We start from the raw sequence: 22,028 nt of genomic DNA, 5'->3' as shown, positions 1-22,028 counted from the left end.
TTTCTAATTATAAAATTTGTAAACCGCTACACTAATCCCCACTGAAAAAGGGTAAAGAAAGGTAGGTTTGGGGACAACGTTTTAATAAAGAAGGTGACAAGGTTACCTTCTCATATTTTATACAATTTAATTGGAATATATGATGTTAGGGGTGCGGAAAATAAAATGGGGTATAGGAAGAAATTATTGATTATTTGTTTGAAGAGCTAATGATGGGCCTTTTGGTCCAATTAGTGGCCTTAACTTGTTTACGAAGGCAAGTAGCGAGTATACGTATATATTTCATTCTAACTTTTTTTCTTTCCCGTTTTGAGAAATTGTAAAGACATGGGTCAGGGAACACCGGGCGGTTTGAACAGGCAAGGTCTTCCGGGGGACCGGAAGCCGGACGGCGGTGACAAGAAGGAGAAAAAGTTTGAGCCAGCGGCGCCGCCGGCTCGAGTAGGGCGTAAGCAGCGAAAGCAGAAGGGGCCAGAGGCGGCGGCGCGGTTGCCGACGGTGACGCCGCTTTCGAAGTGCAAGCTGCGGCTGCTGAAGCTGGAGCGCATAAAGGACTACCTTTTGATGGAGGAGGAGTTCGTGGCGAACCAGGAGAGGCTGAAGCCGCAGGAGGAGAAGGCCGAGGAAGACAGATCCAAGGTCGACGATCTCAGGGGTTCCCCTATGAGTGTTGGCAACCTCGAGGAACTCATCGACGAGAATCACGCCATTGTTTCGTCCTCGGTGGGTCCGGAGTACTACGTTGGTATCTTGTCTTTCGTCGACAAGGATCAGCTCGAGCCTGGATGTGCCATTCTGATGCATAACAAGGTAGGGTTAGGGTGTGATAGGGTTTTGTTTGTTTGCTCCTGATTGGTTAAATTTTTATGGCCTTTTGATTGAATGTTCTTTCTGTTGTGATGGATTTGGGGGTTAGGGTTTAGTGGTTAGACTTGTGTTTCATGTAGGCGAAGTGGGGGTTTGTTGCGTGACAATGGTGTGTGTTGTAGTCTGGTGAATAGAAGAATCGGGTGTCGAATAAAGGTTAAGATCTTTGAACTGCCGTTCATGGCAGAGCGGTCTTCTTTCAAAGAATCTCTGTCCTTGTTCCATACACATGCTTCGGGATGTTCGGAATTCTGAACATATAATTGCGTCTTTAATTGGGAGAGAACTGTTACATTTCACCTCTGGCAGAAAACTTGTTTAGGTGTATGTTTGAATTTGATTATGTTTTTGGCGAAAATCCCCTTTCAATGGGGTTTCTATTATGGTCTATAAGTTGTTTTAAAAATATATTTAGTTAATCAAGGAATACACTAAGTCAGTTAATACATTTAAATTAATCATGTTTTGAGTACTTGGAACACGAACAGTATTTGGAAGGACTGAAAGTTTCATAGATAGTCCTTGTTGAAGTTGTTAATGGGCAACGCTATGCTATTATGTGTTGCTGTTGCCTGGTATAATCTAGGCATGGTCAAGTTGTAATCCATGACACCGGAAACTAGAATGAGGTGAGAAAAGTTGAGAAAAGGTATTTTTGTTGGACTGTCTGTCTTTTAGGAAGAAATGGACATGGGAGGTTGACATGACTGTTTTTATGTTTCAATCAGTTATCTTTTCTTACACATTTGATGTTTGTTTGGATGCAAAAATTGTAATGCTTCTTCTGATCTTATAATGTATGGTTCTTTACCAGGTTCTCTCTGTCGTTGGGCTTCTTCAAGATGAAGTTGACCCTATGGTCTCTGTCATGAAGGTTGAGAAGGCACCTTTAGAATCATATGCTGACATTGGTGGTTTAGATGCCCAGATTCAGGAAATTAAAGAAGCAGTTGAGCTTCCGCTGACACATCCTGAACTGTATGAAGACATTGGTATCAAGCCTCCTAAGGGAGTCATTTTATATGGAGAACCTGGAACTGGGAAGACATTACTTGCAAAGGTGTGCATTTTGTTTGTGTCTTATAGGGTGATATCTAAACATCTTTTCAACTTCTCATTTTATCTGTTTAATTACTGGGTTCAGAAAGAGGTTTTATTGATTATCGGGTTTATATGGTAGTGGATTATAATGCTTTTTTTTAATGTCTGTCCGCAAAATTTATTTATCCGTTATTTTTCTTAGTTTTCTTAAATTCTGCTATTTGTTCTTTATTAATCAGCGGTTTTACAGATAATGGAAGACATCGTGTAAATTTCTTGTTTTACACCTTCAGCTTTTCATAATCATTTTGCAGAAGAATTGTCTTTTTTTAATGTTTAATTATTAATCCGTTATTGATGAACTTGATAGAATTTAAGTTATAGGAATTACGGGAGGAAATTGAGAGAATAGAAACTGTATAATATTTTCCAAGCATTTTGAGGTATTATGTTACAAGATATGAACCACTGGCATGTTTTTGTACTATTATTAGACCATAATCCTAGGTAAACGAGTTAATAAATAATAATGTAAATTTAATAAGGAAATATGGAAACTAATCCTAAAAGATATCAATTTCGTTTTTTCGAACTTTTCTTCATTCAAAAAATAGCTTCTTTTTAAACGTTTTTTTATTAGGCTAAAATCAAATTGATATTGTGTTAGAATTTAATAGTCCTATGTCAAATTGTTTATTCTTTGTTGCGTCAAACATCATTTAATTAAATCAAAAGTCTGTTAATAAGTAGCAGCTTGATGTTTGCATGTGGAAACAGCAACTAACAAAACTTGGAGTAAATTTTATCTTTTAAAAGTCATACTTGATGTTTTGCATAATGTTTACTGTAATTATAGTTTTATCAGTATGCAACTTTGATGATTCAGTTGGTCTAACAAAGCCTTTTTACTTTCAGGCCGTGGCAAACTCAACATCAGCAACCTTCTTACGTGTTGTTGGTAGTGAATTAATACAAAAATACTTGGGAGATGGTCCAAAACTTGTAAGGGAGCTTTTCCGGGTTGCTGATGATCTTTCCCCATCTATTGTTTTCATTGATGAAATTGATGCTGTTGGTACGAAGAGGTAAGTTATTGAACATCAGCTTCAGGAATCACTACTGATACAGTATCTATCCTCTATTCTCTTGAGTTTTTTTCTTTTCTTTTTCTTTGGGGAGGGGGTGTAGGGTGTGGGACAGGCAGAAGAGTGATATTATGAACAATTCTTAGTGTGTCTCTTGTATGCTTTGCAGGTATGATGCCCACTCAGGTGGAGAACGTGAGATTCAGAGGACTATGTTGGAGTTGCTGAATCAGTTAGATGGTTTTGATTCAAGAGGAGATGTGAAAGTGATTCTTGCAACCAACAGAATTGAAAGCCTTGATCCAGCTCTGCTGCGACCTGGTCGAATAGACAGGAAGATCGAGTTTCCTCTTCCTGATATCAAAACCAGAAGACGCATTTTCCAGGTAGGCGTGACTAGTATTGTGCAAACGTACTTTCAGGTTTCGCTGTTATATCTTAATATGCATATCTTTAATGACTAACAGTTCTTATACCTGTGAAATTTAGATTCACACATCAAGGATGACATTAGCTGATGATGTCAACTTAGAAGAATTTGTTATGACTAAGGATGAGTTCTCTGGAGCTGATATAAAAGCTATATGTACTGAAGCTGGCTTACTTGCATTACGGGAACGCCGAATGAAGGTTAGGATTATCTTTATATTTGTATAGTTATGGCCAAAACAATGTGACCCCGTGAAAATATATTATGACATTATTTGCTGTTAGGAATTACAAAGTTATTAGTATGGATAAGCTCGTTTGATGGCTCAAATTCATATATTAGCATAAGAAAAATATAGCATTGGTTGGTTGGATATTGTAAGGTTAGACATAACCATTTTTCTCAGCCTGTACACACCATAGAAGAAATTTGCAGGAAAAGTTGGAGGGAGTTGAGGTTGGAACATTAAGAAAATGGAACTGGAAAACAATCTTCCTTAAATATACTTCTTGTAATTTAGAGAGATTGCTTACTCTCATCTGAAGCCTATGTGGAGGGAGGGGAGATCACTGGAATTTCCTATCTCTGGGAGTGGAGACTAGATATTAGATTTCCTCCTGTTTTTGTCAGTTGGGATTAGTCATTTGAAAAAACCTATGGAAAACACCAATCGATTGGGGACCCATAAAGATTTCTTCTGTTTTCCTTGCAATAACGGGGGTTTATTGAATTGAATGCCAATTTCCGTTTGTTCTAGCCAAAGATACTTAGAGTCTTAAGCTAGAAATATTCAACGTGTGCTGTATAAAGTGATGGTGTAGGAGTCTATTATTTATAGACTTAAATGCAGGCAGATAAAATCTACCCTTTTTTATTCAAGGGTAGTGGATCTCGTCAAGCAAAGATAAAACAAAATTATAGTTTCTTATCCTAAATGAGTGTTGTATTTGTTCTAAGACCGTGATTTGCTATCCCGGAAAAGCAGAAGAAATGTGCTTGGAAGTGCAAGATACAATTTTATTAGGATAAGTCATCAATTTTTTTATATTTGAATCTTTCGGTGAACAATTCCTAGTTGTGTTTTGAGGTTCAGCATACTTGTTCATATGCACGATCTAAATTCGCACTTCAATGGTAACTTCAGCATTTGTCTGGACCTAATTGTACTGTATTTTGAAGTGTTTCCTATTTTACAGGTTGAGGTCTTCTGCTTATTTATATTAAGTTTTCTGTTTTATTTTTGTTTCCTAATTTTGTTTACCCTCTTGACCATTTTTTTTTATCTTCAGGTGACGCATGCGGACTTTAAGAAGGCTAAGGATAAAGTTATGTTTAAGAAGAAAGAAGGGGTGCCAGAAGGACTCTATATGTGAAGCATCTTTATCATATACCCTGGCCTTCTTTATTATGGTCTTTTGTGCTGTTAACGATTTTTTTTTTGTCTGAATTATGGTCGATTATGGGTCGAAGTTATCATGGGATTTAATCTCACCGAACTATAGTCACGTATAGTTTTCTTTGATTTAAAACAAATGGGAAAATTTCCTGCCATTTCTTCCTCGTTAATGTATGTTTTTTCTGCCTATTAGTATGCTGCAACCTTACGTAATAGTTGCTCAATCCAGTAGAGTAGCAAGATCAAGCTCCTGGTTAGAGCGTGTTCATTTCCTTGGAGATACCTTAGCTAGTTAAGCTCAATTGGGAATTGCACGTGATTAACAAACCCAATCATCATATTATTCACTTAACTTTAACATTGCGTCCCAATTGTCGTCCCAGAAACGTCATGACGAATTATGTAGTGCATGTTTGAATCTACTACAGGAGCCATCCTCAAAGCGAAGAGATAAAGAAAAACGAAATAAATAAAAATAGAATAATTTGCTTTATCTTATTTATTCTTACTCATTCTTGTATATCTAATCATAATTTTAATAAAAACATAACATGTTACACTACCAACTTCTTCAGAGCATTAATAAAATGATAGCAGAAAAAAAATTGCTGTTCTAAGAGCATCAAGGGAAGTACAGAAAGCAACAAATTCGCATTGTTAGAGTGGAGCATTTGTTGATTTGTTGCGGCGCGACCTAACCCAGAACGCTATTCGGCTTAATTGAATGAAAGCAACAAGCGCGAGTAACATAGCCCAGGTACCAATTAATAGATAGCCAAGCTTACGAATTCTATAGTAAATATGATTGGGACTAACCAAGCCCAATGCCCCACATGTAGGTGAGGAGCATACAGGAAGCTGCAGCGATCATCAAAATGGCCAAGATCCACATGACGACCCTGTTTTCAAGCGGAAAGCCGCTCATGAGAACCAGCATCACACAAAGCGACGAAAAGAAAGAGGAAGAGTTGAAGAAAATGAATTTCATAAAATCTGGTGACCAAGCATAACCCACAACCGCCGTCCCTGCTTCACAGAAACCGTAGTCAGGGCATGTAAACCCATCTTGGGTGGTATCGCCTTGCCATACACCACCGGGTGGGCTTATCACTGATTGAAACGTCATCGTTGCAATCACAGTGGCTGCCACCATCAATTGCTCCCTCGTCTTTTTGTCCATCCAATTCCCTTCGTCCAGCAGGTATGTTCTGCAGAATCTCTCCAATCTGCCCCACCTGTCTTCTCCTTGTTCGCTACTCATGTTCATGTTTGGTGATGGCATTGGTTGGAGAACAGGATCATGGTTGCTCACTCTGCCTGATGATGCTTCTGGAGGATCATTGCTCGCTTGTGACGGTGCTGCTGATGTTTGTGGAGGATCATTGTTGGTTAGTGAGGGTGATGATGATGCTTGGGGAGGATCTGCTTGCACAATCACAACAGCTATGCTTTGTGAGGATGCTGCTTCCATTCTAGATATTGACAGAGTACCTTGCTGCTTGCTCGTTAGGTCTGCTGCTGAGGAAACTTCGTGTGCAGGTTTTTCAATTCCTTCAGTTGAGACGTATTGCCTCATAAAATCTCCTGGATACCGATTCAATGTGTCCATAGCTGTTAAACTATTCTTATTCAAATTTCTTATTTCTGGACTCATTTCGGATACTGAAAGCAGGTATTTAATTATCTGCACAAGTCACACATTCACAAATGTTAAATATCTTCTGTCACTCTATTCTCCCTTCATGGCGTTACGTTCTTTCTGAATTTTGTAAACACCGAATTCTTTTAGAAATTTAGTAGATAGAATCTGTTTTTTTTTTCACCGAATGTTCTTCACCGCAGTGCAACTTAAATTGTAACCACACTAATTCTATTTGTTCGCAGTTTCCTTTCAGAAACACAATAAAACTGCGAAAGTCACCCTTTTCTAAAACCTTTATCAGGTTTATATTTGAGTAATAAAGACTCACTTAGATTGTAATCTCAGTTGGCTAGATATAGAGGGTACCAAAACCGAAACTAATGGGAACTGATCCAAGCAATAACCTTTTTTTTTTTTTTGTGTGTGTTTGTGTGTGTGTGATTAAAAAGTACCTTGATTTGTCTGCATTTCACTGCTAAGCGCAGAAGACTGTTATCTTCTTTGTCTTTAACTGATAGGAACCGACGGTCACCTCTCAGTGATTCCACCAGCAATTTCAAGGCCTCCAAATGGTTATAGCGAACGCACAATTGCAGAACAGAACCATCTTCATCACCACTCTCCACCATCTCAATGGAATCTGGCTTGGATTTGATCAACTCCTTCAATGCTCCCACGCGCCCTCTCATTGCAGCAAAGTGAAGAGGAAGCATGTCATCTTTGTCGCGAACCAAACACATTTCTGGGTTTGTCTTCAACAGCTCTTTCACAACCTCAGTGTGCCCTTTAGCTGAAGCCAAATGAAGAGGGCAACGTCCTTCTGAGTCCAATTCAGTGGCTAAACTGGGACTATTCCGAAGCAGAACCTGACAGAACTCCAAATATCCAAGCAAAGAGGCTATGTGTAATGGGGTTTCAGTGAAGGGGCAGAGTGAAACTCTGCTTAGAATAAGAGGGTCTTTCTGGACCAGTTTGTTGAAGGTACTAACACATCCTTTCATTGAAGCATCATAAAGTTTTCTCATTGCATCATCATCCTCTAGTTTTTTCTCTTCCAAAATATCCATTGAAGACTGTTGTGGGAAGTCAAACCTAGTAATACTAATGTTCTTGGGATCTCAAAGGTTAATACGTGCAACAAATATTGATGAATGGGTGGTTGATCATAGAAAAACACCTCTTCTTTTGGTCAACATCCATCCAAATCCCATAATATAATATTTTTATTTTAAAATATAAAATAATTTGGACGAATCAACTACAAATTAAAAATATTTCTTCTTACTAGGTGTTTCATAGGTGTAGGAAAATTTAAGATTGTCCACGTAAAATTTTTCAGTGAATGACTCATGAAAAGAAAAAAAGACAAAAATTATGCTTTGAGTTATACAATGCTAGAATGATTGAATGATTCAACAAATTAATTAATGATGTATATTTCCAATGGGCACAGTGATTATTTTAATTCAGCCGGCATGGTAACTATTTTATTTTGTGGTGCTACGTCTTTGAATTTTCTTACAAATTGTAAATACGGAGAAGGGAGAAAAAAAAATGTTACAAAATGAAGAGTTGATTCGAATGGGTTTATCACAACTCAATATTTTTTTAGTCAATGAAGAACTTAGATAGGTGTGTTATCGAAAATTTTACAATTTTTACAAAAAAAAGTTATACTAAGTATTTGTAATTTTTTTTCATAAAAAGTTGCAAAAAGAGTTTGAAATGAAGTTCATTTTTAAAAAGTAGTTGTAGTCTTGTTAACAAAAAATTACACAAAATAATAAATAACACATTTATGTTCTAATTTATGAATGTATTTCCATTTAAATAAATTATTTTCATAGCATAGTCCAGTGTTTTTCTTCACTTCTTCGAATGGAAAAATGATGTCGGAACAAAATTATGACTTAAAAACAAGAGTGAAAGATATTATTTTTAGTAACATATTTCCTCTATCGAAATTGAGAGGAGAAATGGAAATGAGTGATCGGTAATTTCACTCTTTATGCTTCAGAAAATTGATTCATTGATAGAGAAATAACAATTAATTGTTTTTCTTTAAATGTGAATTATTGATATTTAAATTGATTTTAAAATCAAACAGATTCTATGTTGAAAAATTAATTTTATATAGTGAAGCGAAACCACACTCTGATAATTGGAAATTTGTATTGAGTTGAGACAAATAGTTCAAAAGATGAGGTGGGTTAAGCCTAGGGATGGCAAGGACGGGTTTCGCTATTTTATATTTATTCTCGTAAAAAAATTTCATTTCTATTTTCGTACCTAAATCTAACGGGTATTAAATTTTTATCTTATTCTCATCTTCACCGGTAACGGGTATAATCTCGTACCCATACCCATTTTATTACTACTTTAATATTAATTTTAATTAATTTTTATAAATAAAAAAAATATGATAAAGGAAATATAATATTATTAAATATTCAATATTAGAATGATGATTGTTTCTTCATATCAAATACTTTAAAATAAATTATAATTGTTTACATTTTATATTATAATACCAAATAAAATTTCATGAGAACCAAAACAATTATTAAATTTACAAATATTAATGAAACATAGTTGATAAAATTTAAAAATATTTTTTTAAAAATATAAAAGAAAAATAAATATTCAAATTAAAATATATTTTAAATGTTTGTTTACTTCAATATTTTAAATTCTAACAAATCTCTTTTTTATACATAAAAGTTAAAATACATCATTTGATCAAAATGATACAAAGAACAAATAATAATCATAATAAAAATTTAAAATAAATTATAATTGTTTACATTTTAGATTATAATACCAAATAAAATTTCATGAGAACTAACACATTTATTAAATTTATAAACATTAAAATGAAACTTAGTTGATAAGATTTTAAAATATTTTTTAAAAAATATAAAAGAAAAAAATATTCAAATTAAAATATATTTTAAATGTTTGTTTACTTCAATCTTTTAAATTCTAATGAATCTCTTTGTTATACACTAATAAAAGTTATAATATATTATTTGATCAAAGTGATACAAAGAACAAATAATAATCATAATAAAAGTTTAAAATAAATTATAATTGTTTACATTTTAGATTATAATACCAAATAAAATTTCATGAGAATTAACACATTTATTAAATTTGTAAACATTAATGAAACCTAGTTGATAAAATTTAAAAATATTTTTTAAAAAGTATAAAAAGAAAACAAATATTCAAATTAAAATATATTTTAAATGGTTGTTTACTTCAATCTTTTAAATTCTAATGAATCTCTTTTTTATACACTAATAAAAGTTATAATACATTACTTGATCAAAATGATACAAGGAACAAATAATAATCATAATAATAAAATTTTAACATATATCTTATATATTTTGAACTTTAATTATGTTGGATGGTGATAAAAAAATATTCATGACAATTACATTAATTTTTTATATTGTAGTAAATAAAGGTTATTTATACAATTATAGTAAAAAAATTACAGTATGATTGATAATGAGTTAGAAAATAAAAAATAATTAGATAAAATATATCGAAATAGTATTCTACATAATAAAAATAAACAAGAAATAAAAATATTAAAAATTTAAAAATGTTTACAAATAATTTGAGAGACTATTGAAAGAAATCGCACAAAGGAAAACAAATATATAATTAAGAGTATGATAAGTTGAAAAATATCTTAGAGATCTAAGAAAACTTATCAAATATCACAACATATATATTTAGTGGTTGAGAAATAACACAAATTGTTTTAGTGAAATAAAAGAGTTCTTCAAATGAAACAAAAACTAATAATAAGAATAATAAGTAAATGATTTTTTTTTTATATTACCTAGTAAACAAAAAGTTTGTGCTATTAAATACTTAAATTGAGAGTATTAAACATTCTCATGTGAAAGAAAAATATACATTCAATAAAAATATTAAAAAATAATAGAAATATTCAAATGTGAGACATAAAAAATTTTAATTGACATATATTTTTTTAACATAATTACATAAATGTTATGATAAGATGAAAAATATATTTTGAAATGCAAATGAATTTCATGACAAACCAAATAATTAGAAGAAATAAAAGATAATATATATATATATATATGGTTATTTAATTAATTGAGAATATTTTAATAATTTAAACGGGGACGAATATTATGGCGGGATATGTACATCCCCATACTCATCCCCATACCCAATTGAAAAAATCGAGGATTCTCCATACCCATACCCATACTCAGTCAATGCAGGGATTTTTCGTCAAAACGGGGACGTGTTCGGACAATACCCACAGAAATGAATTTATTTGCCATCTTTAGTTAAGCCCGGTGGTTACATACTGATTTTGACATGCACTGCATAACAACTCTTTTTTCTTTATCATTTTGCAGCTTAAAGATCAAGATAATTTAGAATTTAAAAAAGTATTTCTAAATATATGAAAATTTAATCAAGTATATGAACTAAACTTTCAACTACAACATTTTCTTGAATTTCTTTTGTAATAATATAAAATCCTAAAATTACTATATATGCATAACAAATACTAAAATCACTTCAAAACATATAAAAACCAAATATTATATAAAGATAGTCATAAAAAGAGGTACTCGTCGAAAAATATCAAAATAAGAATCATCATAACCCTTTACTTATAAGAGAGAATGAGTTGAAAATATCTCATTACTCAACAAACTTTTAGACAACACTTGAAAGGACATATATAAAATAGGCGCATTCTATATTTCAGATAAATTTGGCAACAAAATTATTTTGTAATAATGGAGGAACCTAACATCCCAAAATAATATAATAATGCTCCATAAAATATGGTATCAGTGCTTCCACTTAACTGTACGGACTTTTATATAAGATATTTTGCAACAGCTTTGCATACCTTGAAAAGATGTTTGTTTAAAAAATCTCCCTTAAGATATCAGTATTAATGTTTTTTTTTTAGGAATTTATGATTTGATATTTTATCAATTATTTAATATCCATGTTACAAAATCCTAATCATAATTTCTTTTAAAAAAGTTTATAACATTTTTCCAGATCTTTTAAAATATCTACCACACTTTTTTAATGTAGAAAAGTATTTTGAATTTTCGATTAGATACACCTATTAAAACTAAAATTGAAAATTATCTGTAAAATATCGAACGACCTAATAGATGTACATATTATTGTAGAAATAAAATGTAGATTTCAAAAAATTTATTAAGCGAATCTTTCAATTCATCGTGCCAAAATCAAATTATAATATAAGATATATATTATTTAGTGGTAGATTTTTATATTTAAAAAATACGAAAATGATATTCTAATATCAAAATATAATTTTCAAGTTGTCGTAGATTTAAGCAAAAAGTCTTTCTTGATTCTCCATTTATTTGTACATGTTCATTACTAGTTATGTAATAGATCTGTTTTGATTTTTTATTTTGAGAACACTCACACACGTACTTTTTTTTCCTTATTACATTCACTAATTTCGTCACCTTTATTCATCATTTTTATACTCAAACGCTAATATAAGGTTTGTTTCATTTACAAAATAGTAACAATTGATAATTACGGATTCTCGCCTTGATTTTTTCTCTACCTCTTTCAATTTGAACGAACACACAGTATTGTGATTGACGAAGTATTGTCAATGGAGGAAGTTGGTACTAGATCCTCCTTCAGTTCAAAACTTATTCAAATAAAAACTTTTAAAATTTATTCAAATGAAAACTTTGAAAAACTGAAGAAAGATATACCCTGGATTCAAGCATTTCAATTAATTTTTTTGTTGTGTCAAAGTGTATAAAAATCGACCAGACAACAACTAAAAATATTTGATTTTGAATGGCTGAAGGAAACTAAAAAGATGGTTGTGAGGAATGAGAGTAAGAGAAAAGGAGCGAAAGGCAGAAAAATCCTTAGTGCCTCTTCCAAATGCAATCATGCACCCTCCCAGTTCCGAATTTCATTGTGCACAAAATTGCTACCATCAGCGATTACAAGAAAATTGAAAATTACCTTTAATAAATTCACCTCTGCTGATACCTTAATGGTGTTAAAATGTTATTAAAAGTGAGTCAAATTTTGGTGTTAAATATATTTTTTGTTGAAAACAATAGTTAAATAATAATATTTCATTTGGATAAAAAATTTAGTAATTAACGTTGCATTGGGTTACATTGGATATGTTACGTGTACTGTACAGATGACTAATTAACGTTAATTTTTTAATTTAGGAGAAATTTTGCAATTTTACGTTAACTTTTTAATTTAGGAGAAATTTTGCAATTAGGACTTGAGTTGGATTGTAGTCACACTCTTCATCATTGGAGGCGATTTCTTCATCTTCCTTTTTCTTGAGCTCAGATATGTAGAGGAAGCAGCTAATTCTTGTCGTTTCATAGTTAGATTGCAGTCGCGCTCTCCATTTCAATTTTCTAGTTAATCATCATCAACGAGATAAGTGAGTTTAGGATTTTCTGGGTTATGTTGCTCGTGGGGTAGGGTTTTCGTAATTCTATTTTGGGATTTGTCTGTGCTTGGATTGTTGTGATGTTGTGCATGGTGTCTAAATTATCATACTTATACAGTACACGAAACACACGCAAATGCAACGTAATACAAATCGTGCCACCTGTACAGAGCTCCGTTACTGATTTAAACGTCGTCACAGAAAAGAACCAAATAAAACACGAATTGAAGACTATTTTAAACATTTAAGTAAAGATGATAACCATTATAATCATTTAATCAAAATGAGAACCATCCGCAACAAACATACGAAGATGAAAACGAAAAAAAAGTAACATTTAACTCTTACATCCGCAATTCAACCATGACTATGTCTGATGGACAACAACTACAATTAATTAAAAAGTTATTGAACTGATTAATGACTCAATATTTGTTGAACTAATAATACTTTCGTCTTAATGAGCAAATGTAAGTCAAATTTTATCTGACCAGAAGAACAAAGAGTGTGAAAAGAAAATACTTAAATATGAGAATATAAAGTTTTTCAAAATTTTATTTTTTAATTAAAATTTGAAATTCTAGGATCTTAAGAAATGAAGTAGTTAAAAAAATTTCATATACTTTGATATTTGTTATCTAAATAATATATTTTATGACAAAATATTTTGAATTTTGTACACAAATAAATATCGTATACAATATTTTCTGTGAAATTGTGCCAATTTTTAGATTCGATGAAAATATCACTACTTTTAAGCGATAAAATATCACGACCCACGACCTAAAATTCCCAACTTCTTTCGCTTTTGGTACATGGTAACAAGAGAATCGTTATCTGGTTTATGTAGATAAGTGATTCAATTTCACTTTCAGAATAATAGTAACGAAGTTCACATGCTCCTGTAACGCCTAACAGGAGAAAAATGGTAGTACATGAGGAATCTGAAACAGAAATAAGACTAAACTTACAAGGTGTAATGTGTGCTACAACGCACCTTCCAGTTCCTCGTCTCATATCAAAGACTCTCGAAAAATGAAAAACAGGATAAAAAAGAGAGGGAAAACTTGGTCGCAATAATTTACATGTTAGCTGTGTATAGAATAGATTAGCTTGCTACTGAGAACAGCTAAAAAGTTCGTTCTCTTGAAACTACAAAACTTTGCACCTCTAATTTAGGTGTCGGAAAATCTAACCTGCAATGCACACAGTCGATTGTTAATTATGGTTGTCCCTGTTTTGTGCAATATATTCAGGACTTTCAATTCACACTACCAATGTGAGAGTGCTAGTGGAAAAAGCTATACAACTAATTATATGCTGCACCATTTGAATAATCATCCCCTTCATTGGAACTACAATAATCTTTTTTTTTTCTCCTGAATGTCATAAAAACATTGAAATATTTAGAAGTAACCATGTTTGCATTGTATATCAAGAAATTAGCATGCCCCGGACAAACCATGCTTTTACAAAAAGTGTTAATAAGACTTGTAGAATACTAAGCTAAAGGAATTCACCTGACTAACGATTTTCTGGATTATCCCTACTGGTACTGGGCTTCCCAACATTTGGTTGGTTCATTGCCTGATTCTGCACACGGAAATAATACACCTCAATTCATATACCCTGCTTGAAGAAAATCGAAAATCGAAAATCGAAATAACATTAGAGGACAAAATACCTGAATTACTTGAAACTGCATCTGGTGGGGACCAAGATATTGTTGATAAGGATCCGTGAAGTTTGGGAGACGTGACTGGTTTGGATGAGGTGGAGCAGGTGCAACCATATTATTATTATTATCTGACTGATTTTCTGGTTGCATTCTGGAAGAATCAGGAGCAGGAACACGCGGCATGTGGAAAGGAGGCATCGGAAACCTTGGTCCCAAATGAGCAGCTGCTGTTGCTGCCGGCAAAGCAGAACCAGGTAACATATTGGGAAACGGCATCACAGGTCTGTTCATTCCCATTTCCATTCCCATTCCCATTCCAACCCCCATTCCCATTGCTGGCATGTACTGCTGAATTCCAGGAAACATCATAGGTACCATGCCACATCCCATCGACATCATCTGCATAACAACATGGAACCTCGATAACTTTATATACACTATTCTAAGAAATTTGTTGTCACACAAAAAACGAAGAGTCTACCTGCACTTGTAACTGCAATGATTTCAAGTACGAAATTGCTTCATCCAACATTGAAGCTTTGTCCGACTATGGATTCAAAATAGGGACCAGAATTAGAAACAAATTATGAAGGAAATCAAATCTAAATTCTACACATTCTTGGGGAGCTAGAGATTTTATAAGTCCGTTTACCTTATTACATCGAGGTATAAGTTCTTGCAGAGCTCTCATCTTTTCATTAATCCGATCACGACGCCTCTGTGTGCAAATGCCAAGTGAAAGCTTTTTATGTTCTGAGAAAGAAAAGAGTATAAAAGATGTGAACTCGATAAAGAAATGAAAGTACATACCCTCTCAGAGAGATTATGCACCTCCGCTGCACGTGATCTCTTTGTAGATGTTGATCCTCGAACTTGCTTCTTTGCTTCCGATTCAAAATCAACATCCTTTTTTTTTCAGCAGGACAAAATGAAATAAGAATATAGAAGAAGCAAATAGTGAAACAAAATTCAAAATCAGAACCTTTTTAGTTTAAGAAAACAATAAAATTGAAGAGCATACATTCATATGTATGGTAATTTCTGCTTGTTTGAACTACTAACTTGTACGAAATCAAATAAGAGAAAGGGTATGAAAATGTCTCTCCCCATGTATGAACTATGTGAAATCATGCCTCACCACCTTATTAATACATTATTTGCCATTGACAATGACAACTTAAAACGCTGGAACTTAGTTCCTATCTTTAGCACACAATTGAAAATCACTCCCTAACTTTACACCAAAAAAGTACTCCCTAACATAAGTACTCATCACCCATACTTAAATTCGACCAAATGTGATTTAATGTCGTAGTGTTGATACCTTTACTCCTCCATTTACATGCGTACCCTTCCAAGATCCCCCAAAACGAAACCATAAAAAGAAAAGAAAAGAGTGAGATTTAAGTGTTTCATAAGCAAATCGCTGTTTATGTTGAATTGAAGTGTATCACTTGAATATAATACCAGTCATTACCATCTATGACAAATTATCAGCTGTAACTTCCATACTGAAAATTTATAGATTTAATTAAATTTAACTCTTTTTTAACCATATCAATCATAAATTGTTAATAAAATCGCTGATACTTTTTGTAATTACTTCAAAACTCATACTTAAAATACTATTACTGGTTGTCGGTGCAAAAAATTTACGTGTCAAAATTAAACTTAAAGAATTTAGTTAAAATATATAAAAGGTATACAAATTTGATTAAGGTATTTTAATTAATCATTGAAAAAAAATATCATGAAGTTTTATAAAAAGTTTAATTTGTATGCATTATTAATATAGAAAATTACATTAATGAAGATATTACTTTAAATATAAATTTTAAAATAGTTATTAAAATAAAATAATTTTGTGATTGGATATTAATGTTAAAAAGATTAATGTTGCGAATCCATTTAATTTAAATCCTATTTAAAAATATCTTCCATCATTTCCATGAACACAAAAGTTAGAGATTCATGGCCATCCACACACGTGTCGTGGACATGCGCAGCCGCGACGGTGAAAGTGACGGTATCAGAAGAGCGCACGGCCACAGCACCGAAATGAATGCAGCAGGACGGGAGTGCTCACGTAGACCCACGTCACCCACCCGGCGCACGATAGCGGATGCCAACGTACACGTAATTTGTAAACTGGAACTATGATATGATGTGAGAGCCAAAGAAACAACCATGAGTCAATTCAATTAACTCACCTCGCTCTGAGACTCCCATCCCTCCGCCTCCCGACCCTTCCGCTTCCGCTCTTCCGCCGGCGCCACCTGAACCGGCTCGCCGCTACTACTCGAGCCGCCCGGCGACGAAGCCATAGTCACGTCGCACATCATCGTGCTCCTACCGCCACCGCCACTCGTCGAAGGCACCGGAGCTCCGGCGCCTCCTTCCGTCGCTTCCACCGCGTTCCTCACAGTTTCCGAAACTCTCGAAACCGCCGCTGCGGTTGCGGCCGGCGTCTCGCACGAATCCACCACTGTGGATTCCTTCGCGGCCACCTTCACGCTCTGCTCGTCGGCTCTTGTGTTGTGCCTGGCGAAGTACGCGAAGTTCGGCGTCTTCGGTTCCAGCCGTCTCGGCAGCGGAATTGGAGGTCGAGGCGGTGCGGACATGGGGCGGTGGTCTGTGAGCTGAGACGTGGCGAGAGTTTGCATGGCCGTGCTGTTGTTAACGGTGGGCGGCGAGTAGAGGAAATCGGCGCAGAAAGCCTGATCCAACGGAGGTACGTCGTCGTCGTCGTCGATTGGATAGTGAAGCCAGGAAGCCATTTCGCCTTCTTGCATGAAGAGATGTTGATTGAAATTGTCGAGCTGCGGTCGAATCTCCCTGGATTCGGAAGGACCGGCGGCGGAGGCATCGTGGGAGTTTCTGGACGGCGGCGTGGGTTTTCTAAGGGAACGGTGATTCTGACTCTGCATCACAACCTGGCCGTTATGCCATAGCAGCTCCATGACATCGTCCTCTGCACTGTGGGTGAATTAATTAATTAAAGAATAAACGAAAAAAAAAATTGTGAAGAGCGCAGAGATAAGTTAAATACATACATAGAGGGTTTGCTTTGGCGAGGTAATCCCGAAGGCGTGAGAATGGGGTATGGGTTGTTGTTGTCGTCCATTTGAATATCGAAATCTGGAACAGAGTGATTGTGATTGGTCATATTGAAAGTGAAAAGTGGTGAGGATGAGATGAGAAGAGAAGTGAAAATATAAAGAATGAAGTGAAGTCGGTGAAGTTGAAAGAGGAGAGAAATAACTTACAGTTGTAGCTTAGTTGTGGGTGAACATGGTGAATGGTTGTGATATTTTAGTTATTTAGGGTTGGTTGCAGAAGAACATGGTGTGGTGTGTTGGCTCCTACCTGCTCCTCTCTCTCTCTCTCTCTCTCTCTGCCTTTAGCAACAACACTTCACAAATACATACCCACACCACAGATAAGATGCGAAGCTAAAGGACGAAAGGGATTTTTCACTGTTATTCACTTCTCCTTTTTTCTTTTCAACATCACAAACAAACAACTATTTCTATTATATATATTCTCACCAATTTCTTTTTCATAAATTCTTATTATTTCGCTACTTCATTTTTAATTTTTTGTGATGTGTGCTAATTAATGATGAAGGTGTAGTAAATGTCTGTATTTCTAAGTAAGTCATAAATTTTATATTAATTGGAAGGGACACAGAGAGAACCAGACTTGGCCAGTTTAGTGTACTGCTTTCTCTGCTTCTTCATAATAATTTGTCCTCACTAAACACGATTCATAATAATCTGTTTTCATTGATGACTATATACGGTAAAGAAATGCAATGCAACTGCTTTATTCACACATGAAGGCTTACTTAATTAAGCTGCAAAAATCTAAAATAAATTACTAAAATGAGATTACCTGCAAAACCACAACCTTTAACAATTTGATATAGAAATAATTAATTTACTGATGAATTATTAAAATATAATTAATTATGTGGATCCAACTTTATCTATTCACTTCCGACCCTAACAATGATTCACACCGCGTTTAGTTTATTTACTATGCTATAATTTGAATTTAATATATTTAGCACATTTAACTGATAAACAAAGTGTACTTTGATTCAAAATATTGAGATGCACCCACATTAATTTCTATGTTCTCTGCATTATTTAGTCTACTCTTCAAAATGTAATTTATGAAGTAAATACTAATAACAAAAAATATAGTTAAAAACTATGTAAAATGTCTAAAAGATATACAAGAATTGATTTTCATTACCAGATAAATAACATTTATAATTTATAGTTTAGACAGAATCTTAAATGTCAATCTAAATTTGTTTATTAAGTTGAAAATTAGATTTGTTGAAATTTAACTTAAATCTTTATTTACTTTTACGAGTTTCTAAATTTTAATGTTTGTTATATATATATATATATATATATATATATATATATATATATATATATATATATATATATATATATAAAAGTAGTCGTTTGTAACTTGATCTAATACTCAAAAATGGATATTGAATGTTAAAATGCCGATTTAAAGCTTATGGGTCCAGGAAACTAGTCTAAATTTGTTCTATAGTTTAAATTTTTGTATTATCCTGAAGTAACCAACTTCTTAACTCGTTAGATGATCAATTTAAAATGATGTTCAGACCAACAATAAGTATGGATGAGGAAAATATATCTCCTATAGGTCGAGTTATGAAGGAAGCGTGTAATGGATTAGTAAAAAAGATTTCATATTGACCGAGCTATGAAGAAAAAATATGAAAGTTTAGGAAAACAAATCCTTTATGGATCGAGCTATGAAGAAATGATATAAAAGATCAAGAAAACAGAACAATGTCATCTTGGAACTAACCAACATAAAGATAGGTATTGGGTCGACCAACCTAAAGATAGGTGTTGGCTCGACCAATATAAAGATAGGTGTTGAACTGTGTCAGGATATATGGTTTTATGATATTTAGTTATTATTATAACCCATATTTGTTATTATAAACATCATGAATTTATTATTTCTAAAGATAGTTATTATTTTTCAATGGTTAATATATCAAAAGATATCCTGAAAAATATGATTTGATATATTTAATTTTGATTGTAACTAATTTGACTTTAAATAAAAACCAACTCACATCGAGATAAAACTATTTTAATCTTAGTACTCTCCTTTTCACTCTAGGTCAAAAGGGTTTTTCATATTTATATTCAATAGAAGATACTCCAGTTTTTTTTTTTTCTTTTTTCGAAACAATATACAATACATGTTTTAATTCAATAATATTATTTACTTTGTATTCTTACCATTTCTAATTGTAATGTGATATGATAACAATTTATTCTTTTATATTATCATTAATTATAAAATTTTATATTTAATACGATTATTTATGTTATAATATATTAAAAGTTACATTGAAAACAAATTTTAGTTTACTAATAATTAAATTTCTTTACATCGATAATATATAACCAAAATTATATTTTTCTCTTTAACATTTCGTACTTAAGTATGCAGCACATATAATGTAAAGAGTGTACGAATCAATCTGAAAAGATTAGGATGACTGTTCTTTCAAATCTAGATTGGAGCAAACAACCTATAATGTTGCTTTTGTTTCAAAAAGATAATAATTATGATATACGAATTTTGTTTTTTTAATTAATTTATTTATTTTGTAACTCTTGAAATTAGTTTGTTGATACACAGTGCATAATTAAACGCACTTATATATATATATATATATATATATTTAATGTTAAGGCACATTTTAATGCTAATTATTTACTAAATTTAATAATAACCCAACCTCATAAAATATGCTATAAACAATTTCCTTAAAGTTTATATATATATATATATATATATATATGAAATTGTCAATTCCAACATTATTTTATTTTTTGTTTTTTTAATATTTAATAGACATGTTGCCTTGAGTCTCTTGTTAGTTTTAAATTAAGAGTATTTAAATGATAATTTTGATAATATTACAAATTAGTATAAATAATTAAAAACTAACATATTTAATTTAAATTAATATATCTATTAAAGAATGAATATTAAAAATATATTGTTTAAGAAGATACTATCTTTAATGTAAACAGTTACAAAAACTTAGCTTTTCCATTTTGATTTGGTGCGTGTGTGATGTCTAAGGATATCCTCTCATATTTTTGTGTCCACTTCAATCATAGTACAGTGTAAAAGGTTTGATGGTTAATTGATTAGGTATACTTTTTGTGTCGTTTTCTTTCTGATGATGATGAGTCTTATTAGTTAGAACATAACCTTTTACTTCAAACACAGGCTGTGATTTCAACTATTGGATGAAGAATATGCCAATCCAATTCACCCATAATCTTCTGAGTACTTAATTACTACTATTAATAGGTCATGGAATAAAAAAATCTATGATTTGTGGTTCTGGAAGATTTTAACTTGAACCATATTCAAAAGAAAAGTAAATGATTTTGTTCTTTAAATAAGAAAAGAAATGGAACAAAAAAATATGTAAAGATCCTACATAAAGGAATATTTTATTACGAGAAAAATATGTGAAATCACTTTTTTCAACTATTTTATCCTTTTCCAAAGAAGAACACTCCAAAAATTAACTTGTTAGTGAATGTTTAACTTAAGTTATGTTATATTAGATTTTGGCAGTGAAAACAACATTACTTATTGAAACAACTCACTCAAGTAATCCATTTAACATTATTTCACTTCGATAAAAAATTATTAAGCGGCAGTACTTAACTTCATTACATCTAAGCATTTGAGTTCAAGATGTTATCAAATTAAATTTCAGATATAATTTATTAACAAGTCAAAAATATATAGAATTTAGGATATCAATTAACTTGTTATTAATAAATTTTGTTATTTTTAATTGAGACATTGTTAAATTTTGTATGTATTGAGCGTTCAAAATTTTTATATTTTTAATTAAATTTTTGTTATTTAATTTTTTCATTAACTAGGTGAGGTAGTTATTATTTTTCTTGTCATTAATTGGGCAACGTGGTTGTTACCTTATCCGTCATTAATTGAGTGACATAATTGTTATCTTACCCATCACTTTACTTATATCCATGTATTAACAAATGTGAAGTTTTGGGATTAATATAAGACGATATTGTTGTTAATCTAAAATGATGAGTGACTTTTATTGTTATAAAGATATTTAGGATAATGAAATTGTCATGCTCTCCGAGTGATCAGAAGATTACTATTAATGATTGATATTTTCTTATTCATCACCTTTAACAATCAAGGTGAGACAATTTTTGTTAAGCTACATGTTTTTTGTTTTTAATGAAAATAATAAAAGTCACTACCCATAATATCATTTTTGTATTAAAATCTTTTATTTCTTAAAATGTAA

The 22,028-nt window shown here is 32.3% G+C and overlaps 2 protein-coding genes and 1 pseudogene across 7 annotated transcripts; 1 reads left to right on the top strand and 2 right to left on the bottom strand.

The window, feature by feature from the left end:
* The first annotated feature begins 296 nt into the window (after nucleotides 1-296).
* LOC114178885 (26S proteasome regulatory subunit 4 homolog A-like) lies at nucleotides 297-5,008 on the top strand. The gene is made up of 6 exons (XM_028065025.1): nucleotides 297-810; nucleotides 1,682-1,927; nucleotides 2,824-2,993; nucleotides 3,163-3,379; nucleotides 3,483-3,623; nucleotides 4,713-5,008. The coding sequence occupies exons 1-6, from the start codon at nucleotides 328-330 to the stop codon at nucleotides 4,794-4,796; spliced, it is 1,341 nt and encodes a 446-aa protein (XP_027920826.1). The 5' UTR covers nucleotides 297-327; the 3' UTR covers nucleotides 4,797-5,008.
* A 50-nt stretch (nucleotides 5,009-5,058) lies between these two features.
* LOC114178877 lies at nucleotides 5,059-7,704 on the bottom strand (annotated as a pseudogene).
* Nucleotides 7,705-13,807: 6,103 nt separating this feature from the next.
* LOC114174271 (transcription factor PIF1) lies at nucleotides 13,808-18,192 on the bottom strand. Of its 6 annotated transcripts, none has more exons than XM_028059102.1 (9): nucleotides 17,692-18,189; nucleotides 16,849-17,614; nucleotides 15,963-15,989; nucleotides 15,449-15,544; nucleotides 15,291-15,356; nucleotides 15,120-15,185; nucleotides 14,645-15,037; nucleotides 14,481-14,553; nucleotides 13,808-14,339 (listed from the first exon to the last, which is right to left on the bottom strand). In XM_028059102.1, exons 1-8 carry the CDS (start codon nucleotides 17,802-17,804, stop codon nucleotides 14,485-14,487), a joined length of 1,596 nt encoding a protein of 531 aa, XP_027914903.1. In that variant the 5' UTR covers nucleotides 17,805-18,189; the 3' UTR covers nucleotides 13,808-14,339; nucleotides 14,481-14,484. The 6 variants fall into 6 exon arrangements, with proteins under 6 accessions (XP_027914903.1, XP_027914895.1, XP_027914887.1 ...); XM_028059094.1 differs by having other exon boundaries at nucleotides 13,808-14,156; nucleotides 17,692-18,188; XM_028059119.1 differs by lacking the exon at nucleotides 13,808-14,339 and having other exon boundaries at nucleotides 14,366-14,553; nucleotides 17,692-17,776; nucleotides 17,905-18,188.
* Between the last annotated feature and the right edge of the window lie 3,836 nt (nucleotides 18,193-22,028).

Source organism: Vigna unguiculata, chromosome 1 (genome assembly GCF_004118075.2).
Source record: "Vigna unguiculata cultivar IT97K-499-35 chromosome 1, ASM411807v1, whole genome shotgun sequence".
Lineage (NCBI taxonomy): Eukaryota > Viridiplantae > Streptophyta > Magnoliopsida > Fabales > Fabaceae > Vigna > Vigna unguiculata.
Note: the sequence above shows the minus strand (reverse complement) of the source record. Positions and strands in the feature narration are given on the sequence as shown.

Excerpts from the sequence above, each read along its gene's own strand:
- LOC114178885 (XM_028065025.1), top strand. The coding sequence starts at position 328 with ATGGGTCAGGGAACACCGGGCGGTTTGAACAGGCAAGGTCTTCCGGGG. Across the intron at positions 1,928-2,823 it reads GGAAGACATTACTTGCAAAG|GCCGTGGCAAACTCAACATC; the intron begins GTGTGCATTTTG and ends TTTTACTTTCAG. Across the intron at positions 3,624-4,712 it reads TACGGGAACGCCGAATGAAG|GTGACGCATGCGGACTTTAA; the intron begins GTTAGGATTATC and ends TTTTATCTTCAG.
- LOC114174271 (XM_028059102.1), bottom strand. The coding sequence starts at position 17,804 with ATGACCAATCACAATCACTCTGTTCCAGATTTCGATATTCAAATGGAC. Across the intron at positions 17,615-17,691 it reads CGCCAAAGCAAACCCTCTAT|TGCAGAGGACGATGTCATGG; the intron begins GTATGTATTTAA and ends ATTCACCCACAG. Across the intron at positions 14,554-14,644 it reads TGCAGTTTCAAGTAATTCAG|AATCAGGCAATGAACCAACC; the intron begins GTATTTTGTCCT and ends TTCCGTGTGCAG.